This window comes from Jatropha curcas, chromosome 10, assembly GCF_041381405.1.
Source record: "Jatropha curcas cultivar XTBG-Jc1 chromosome 10, XTBG_Jcur_1.0, whole genome shotgun sequence".
In the NCBI taxonomy this organism is placed as follows: Eukaryota; Viridiplantae; Streptophyta; class Magnoliopsida; order Malpighiales; family Euphorbiaceae; genus Jatropha; species Jatropha curcas.
Genome location: NC_143160.1, coordinates 11,747,723 through 11,755,324, shown reverse-complemented (window position 1 = coordinate 11,755,324; position 7,602 = coordinate 11,747,723). Strand labels below are relative to the sequence as shown.

The following is a 7,602-nucleotide window of genomic DNA, read 5'->3' as shown; positions in this document are numbered from 1 at the left end:
TATTTTTACTTTTGTGACTTTTTTTTAATTTGTAAGGCGTTAGTTTGTTAATATTTTAGTATTTTAATTTTTTAGTGTTTCCTTTTGTATTAATTTCCTATTTTCATTTTTTTTTCCTTCTTTTAGTTTGTTTTCTTTTTTTGATGCCGTTTTTTTCAGCCGACATTCTTCACGCCATATTTTCACAAGCGATTAATTATTCTTCTTCTTTATCTTTCAATCGTAGACTTGAACTTTGACTCAGATGGCAAGACCGACATGCGAAACATCATTGCATGCACACTCGGAGTGAGAGTCCTCACCAGATAAAGATTTTTGTTCTACAATTTAATTTTCATTTTTGTTTATGTTCTTTAATGAAAAATCAATTACTAATTTACGAGGTCATCTCCATAGATGTTATTTTGTTTTGAAGAGACATGGTAGGACTCTAGATTCTGTTGGATTAATACTGATACAGTACATATATATATATATATACCGGATTTACTTAATTTGATCCAATTTATTAATTATACACACACACACATACACACACACACCGAATTTACCATTTAATCGGAAAATCTAGTTTTCGGTTGTTTGTTTCTTCAATTATGGAAATGAAGTCACAAAATTATTTTGTATATATACCTGATTTTTCTATTTTCTTTTCCTAATTTATCTGATTTTGTGGAGGTTGTCGTGAGTGAAGGAGAGACGGTTAGTTTTAGGGTTGATTCTGTTTGGACTTTATTTTCAGCATGCTTATCGAGATGGAAGATTGCGCGGTTATGAGATTATTTTGAAGCAGATGTGGTTAGTTTTAGGTTAGAGCTGACCGTTACTTATGTTTTAACAGTTGTCATTTATTTTGCAAAATTAATTTTGGTATTATTAAATTTATTATTATCTTAATAAGTATCTTTTATGCCATTTAGTTAAATTTGAAACCTTATATCTGACATTTGTTAAATTATCCCTGCAAACAACTCGTCCAACAAAAATAGTAATAGCATTTTGAAAGTGAAATAGTAGAAAAAAAATGAATTTAAAGATAACTTTAATAGAATATCGAAAACCGAAAATGATCTATCTTTTGTTTATGAAGAAATTATTAATTCAATTTTATGAGTATGTTGGAGTTATCCTTAAAATACTTAGCATACACTTCACTTTTCTAATGCGTTGAAGCGATCCAACAAATCCTTTGTATTCACTTTTCTGGAATTCTTGTTCAAATAATTATTAATTGCTCAAAATAATAACTAACTAAAACACATTTTTGTTTTTATATTTAAAAAAAATAATAATTTAGGCTTATTAACGGTGTCAAGGCCAAATAAGGAAACATCATTAATATATTGGCATTATTCTCTTGCTAAGAGAAAAATACATGTTGGCGCTGTACTCTTGGGTTGAGATGTTGTTATATTAATAGAACTTACTTCCTTTGTAGGTTGAGATGTTAGAAGAAATAATGTGAAGTGAGAGCTATGCCTCCCTAAAATCAAATTTAGAAAATAAATCATTTTCCCATTTGATAAGTGCTAATTAGGTCTTTAAGTTTTACAAGTAAAATTTCAAGTTTAATCTTTAATTGAAGCTTAATTAATACTTCCTCCATCATATTAATCTTTACAAAATTTCAAATCACATAAGAATTAGGAAAATCACTGAACAATTTCAATTTTAGAAAAAACTTGTTATGATTAACTAAATTATCCTTTTACTCCAATCATCGATTAACAGAAATAAGTTTAGTTAAGATATCTAGCTAGATAATCCCCTAACAAAATCTAGGGTAAAATTGAAAAAAAATAATTAATAACTTCTAAATATTCTAGAATGCGAAATGCAATGGGAAAAAGAATTAACATTTTATCGAGATTAATGAAACTCAGACAGGAGTGACTGTAAAATATTTAAGAAGAGAAGCCTTATACTAGAATAAGATAAAAAGAAAAGCACAAAGGAAAAGACAAATACAGAAATCCTTACATCAAAGTAAAGCAAAATCAGAATATTTTGTCAAACAGAATTCTTACATAAACTTTTCAACAATACATTAGACCATAATGAGATAAAATATATTTGTATAAAAATTATTGTTTCGTCTTTAAATTAAACCCAAACACCATATAAATCTAGTCTTTAACTCCTCCTCTTCCCTTTCTTTTTCTTCTCAAAGAAACAGGAAGAGGTGGAATGCTCTGTTCATGCCTGAAAAAATTATCAGGATCAACCTTAGTCTTCACTTGCACCAGTCTATTAAAATTATCCTTAAAATACTTGCTACCCCAAGAAGTAGCTTCTAAAAAGCTAAAATTACTCTTCTTGTTCACACCCAAATCAAGATCCCTGTAATTAACATAAGCAGTTCTCGGAAACATTGAAGCATAAGGGGCCATATAATTGTAAAGCTTTCTTATCCAATCCATATGCTTGGCTTCACTCTTTTCTCCATCTTGCCAACTTGTCAGATACTGAACCATGAACAAATTCCCCTTTCTATGAGGAAATGGAATTTCAGATTCTGAAATCTTGCTCATCATTCCTCCAAAAGCATTCCAAATCATGAATGGATTTTCCTCTTCCAAGAATCTTTTCCAGAGACCTTCTAGTCCAGTTTCAGGAATAGGTTCTTTAATAAAATCTGATTTTGCTTTGAAGTAATTTTTAAATAAAGATTTACCCTGCAGTAAAACTTCAGGTGCAGTAGTACTCGGGTAACCCGCTATATATAAAACCGATTTGATCCAACTTGTTTCAGTACAATCGTTTCTGGTTAAACCCAATTCAGGAAAACCACTTTGCATAACATGGAGAAGTCTGTTAACATCGCCAAGAAACAAGGCTTGATAAGAAGTTGATACAGTTCGTACAGTAGTATTACCAACATTAGCCGGTGAGATTAGAACTCTAATAAAAAGATCTTCGTCAAGCTTATCAGCGACCTCAGTCCATCGGTGAAGAATTTTAGTACCGTGTTGTTCTAAAGTTTTTGTAACTGTAAAAACTGTTACCGTAGAGGGAACAGGAACTAATTTTAGTTTCCAAGAAACGATAATTCCAAAACTACCCCCAGCGCCGCCTCTAATTGCCCAAAATAGATTTTCCCCCATAGCTTGACGATCGAGCAGTCTACCATTAACATCAACAATATGAGCATCAATTACATTATCGGCACCAAGGCCGTACTTCCGCATCATTGGACCATATGCGCCGCCGGTAATATGACCACCGATTCCTAAACTGGTGCAAAGTCCGGCCGGAAAGCCGTGGGTTTTGCTTTTTTCTGCAATTCTGTAATATGCTTCGCCGATGGTGGCGCCGGCTTGAACCCATGCACTGTTATCGTCAATATCAACGTAAACAGAGCGGAGTTTTGACAGATCTATAATAATGAAAGGATTTTCAATTTGTGATGCATAGGATAAACCTTCATAATCATGACCGCCACTACGGACCCTAAGATGGATACCCAACTGTTTCGAACAGATAACGGCAGCTTGGATATGGGTTTCGTGTAACGGGGTGAAGATGAATTGGGGTTTAGGAACGGAAGGTAATAAGTAACGGAGGTTCTGAGCGGTGGATTGTAAGACTGAAGAGAAGGAAGAATTGTTTGGTGTGAAAAATGAATTAGAGAAAGGAATTATGACTTCAGAATTGAGTTTCAGACATTGGAGAAAGGAGTCGACAATCGGAAATGAAAGAATGCAAGAAGGTGAGAGTAGAAGGAAAAGAACAAGTATTGAACAAGAGATTGGAGAATCCATTTTTTTGGATTTGTGTTTTGTGTTTTGTGTAAGTGGAGCTATGGAGTTTCTTTTTTATAGCGAGTATGGGTTTGATTACAAGTTGATGACATTGTTATTGAGCTAATCCTAACGTCACGGTTGAGGGATGGAAAGACTAATTAAGTAGTACTGTAATTGAGCTAACCAAAGAAATATAATAATACTAATAATTTGACAACATTGTAATTAAGCTAATCCTGACAGCACGTTCAAGGGGATGGATATATTAATATATTAATTTAGGAGATTATTTCGGGTCAAATTTTAATATATTATTTTTTATTTTATACATAAAAGACTTAATAAAAGACTTAACACGTGATGAGAACGTATGAGCTACACAATACTAGTAATATCTTATTTTGAATAATATAGTATTCACTAAATTGATGATAATTTTTGTAATGGAAAAAACTCGAACTTGAGACCTTTCATACTTTATCTCTTATAAAAGATATGAAAAGACTATGAGACTATATATAATTGATAAAATTAACATATTAATTTATCTAAATTTAACACTTAAATTTTAATATTAAGCTTTCATTCTTATATGTTTATTATTCCTTTCTCGGTTTCATACTGGCTTTTCTAGAGGTGGACTATTAAAAGTATTTTTTTTTTAAAAAAAAGAATATAGTTAATTTCTCTATTTCACATTATTTTAAATTAATTTAAAAAGAAAAAAACTCTTTTTGTCCCCTATATGAATAATTCACTTTTCTTTTTCATGTGTCATTTGTACCTCTATCAACGATTATCAAATTTTGAAATAAACCTAACTATTATTATTGTCACCTAAATTAATCAATTCCATTACTTTGACTGATTTTTTTTATTAGTTTTAGTAATTAATTTCAAAAATAGTTTAATATGAGTTATTTAAGTAATGGAGTAGTATGGGCCATTTAATATTAATATAGGGATACTATTAGAAAAAAAATTATGATCTAATTAGTTATATTAACTTTATTTTCTTAATCCAAGTGAAAGTTAAAATATATTAAAAAAATTCAAAAAAAAAAGTGTATTGAAAAAAAAAAGGAGAAAATGTAGTTTTTAAAAGTATATAGTCACATTAATTTGTGCTATGATATCCCACCCACAAATAATCCTTTTACCTAAATGTTGCTTCAAAACAATATATATTTATACATACATACATATATATATATATATATATATATATATATATATATATATATATAAACACAATTTATAATTTTGTAACTACTAGAAACAATGTTTGGAAGTTAAATGCTCAAGTGCCAAACAAGTATGTTTATTGAAGCTTCTTTCTCTCAAAAAGCAAACAATCAACTCATGAATTATGAGATTAGCTAAAATTGGAAAGTTGTGCATATGATGGCAAAAAATTAACTTGTTAATTATGGTAACATCTGAAAATTATGGGGATAAGTTAATTTTAAAAAAAAAAAAATCATTGCATTATATAGAATTGCTTTTCGATAATCATTGTATTAAAATGAGATTTTAGTTAATAAGTTAATTGATGGATAGAAAAAACTCACTAAATGTTTTGATTTACATGATAAAATTGATTGGACCGATAGTAGGGGGTGAAGTTCGAGTTTAAAGTTAGGAATGCTGGAGGAAAGAATTGAATGGTTAAAATGTAACTCAAATGTTCTATTTGCTTGCTATATAGGAAAAATTACTATACAATACATGTAGTTCGCGAAATACGATTAGTTCGGCTCTGTGTTTTTTAAAATATGTCAATTTATCTCTATATTTTGCTTCCGTTATACTACTAGGTCCTTTTATACATTCTTTACATTTTTTTTGTCAAGTCAATAAGAAAACATACAAGGTAAAGAAGAGATATTAAATATTATACCAAAAAAAATTACAATGCAGTCTCTATAGTTTGAAAAATACAACTAAGCCATCCCTATAATTTTAACAATAAAAGGGGTATTTTCGTCATTTTATAAGGTAATAATGTAAAAATTGAACCGAAGGATCTTATAGTTTGACGGAAGTAAAATATAAGGATGTTTTAATCTATTTAAAAAAAAAAAACAAGGATGAACTAATTGAACCACGTAGATCGTACTGTAATTTTTTGTGTATAGAAAGATAATTGTACTGTGTTATCCCATATTTATGTACTTGTTTTGTAAGAATATGCGGTTAAACCAAAACATAGTCAACTCATCCAAAGAGATTTAAGTATCATTTTTACTGCTCGAAAATCAATATGAAAAACATATACTATGAATGCATAAATTGTATATCTTTTGTGTATGTTCATATATCTTTTTTTGAAAATTGAAAATAGAGATACATGTGAAAGCGAAAGAGAGAGTATCAATTTGAGAACCCATCTGCTGTGTCGGTCATTTATAGCATAGTCAATTCCAAGTCAACTAATTATGCAAAACAATAAATTCAAACAAAAATAAAAATAAAAAATGGTGAGACCATGTGTTCCTTCTTTGCTTTCACGCATTAATTCAAGGAAGACCACAAAGCGAAGCAAGTTGTTTGTACTAAGCTTTGGTCATTAAACTTTCGTACTCTATACCATACTTTTTTCTCAATCTTTAACATTAATTGATGCTTCACAACTCCTTCTGCCAACTTGAATTTTGAAATCAAAGTAAAACAACGAGGCTAATCCGCTAAATATATAATTTAATATCTAAAATTTAATAAAAAAAAACATTGTGGCACTCAAAATCAATTTTGTGGCATCTTGAATTTCTATTTTTGTAATAATTTAATTCCTTGTTATGCTAGAAATTTTTAAGGTTTTTGATTTTATATACAAAATATTGATTTGATATATAGTTAGTATAACTTTTAAAACAATATTTTTCACATTTTTTAACGATCCAATAAATATTTAATCAATCTAATTTTATAAGTTAAGATATTTAATAGGTTAATTAAAATATTTAATAGATGAAGTTTTATAAATCAAATAGATATATAAAAAGAAAATAGAGTAAGAATGTGAATTTTGTAGATTAGAAATAATTAAAAAAACTGGATTGGGAAAGTTGTCCCCGTAACGTCTTTAGGACAATATTTTCTCTCTTTCTCTTTTCTCTCAACTTATCGAACCTCAATTTTAGTTGAGTTAATTTTTTTTTTTTTTTTTTTTTTTGAGAATAGAGTTGAAGTTATTTATTAATCAACATTAACCTCATATTTTTCACTTTTATCTTTTTTTACTTTGAATATTTTATTCATTTTTAATAAACTCAAATTTATTTTTCCATAATGGATATATTTTTCTTTGTTTTTTTTTCTTATTATTGCTTTGTATCTATATTTATAGCTTTTTTTTGTCCCTTTTTCCATTTTGTCTTTGTTTGTGAAGGCTTGTTGTTAAATAACCGTATAGTATTTAATTTTATTTAATTGGAGAATTTACATCTTGATTTGTGAATGTATCTTCGATTAATGGAGTCAGACAGTGTGGTCAATTCCTCCACTGATACTGTCGACGTATAGTGCGATAACTCATATTTGTCATATGCAACCAATTCTTGAAAAACAATATAAGTATAAAAGTTCCATTTAAGTTACTTTATCGTCCAAATAAATTAAAAGACCAAGTGCTATAATGGAGACGCATGGAATAAAGTTAAATTTGACCATGAGCTTGTTTTAAAGTTTATATTATATTCCATTTTGTATAACCAAATGTAGTTTTAAAGTTTTAATTTGTAATTTTTCCTTTTTGAATTCGTACATTTATTATTCCAAGAGTTTTTATATCACTAATTATATAATGTAAACTTGTGAAAATTATTAGGGAACATTTATTATTTTTTTCACCTTGTAG

At 28.7% G+C, this 7,602-nt stretch overlaps 1 protein-coding gene across 1 annotated transcript; it reads right to left on the bottom strand.

Annotated features, from left to right (window-relative positions):
• Nucleotides 1-1,987: 1,987 nt before the first annotated feature.
• On the bottom strand, nt 1,988-3,804 carry LOC105635659 (monolignol oxidoreductase AtBBE-like 15). The gene has a single exon (XM_012218736.4). It carries the CDS (start codon nt 3,759-3,761, stop codon nt 2,127-2,129), a length of 1,635 nt encoding a protein of 544 aa, XP_012074126.1. The 5' UTR covers nt 3,762-3,804; the 3' UTR covers nt 1,988-2,126.
• Nucleotides 3,805-7,602: the final 3,798 nt, after the last annotated feature.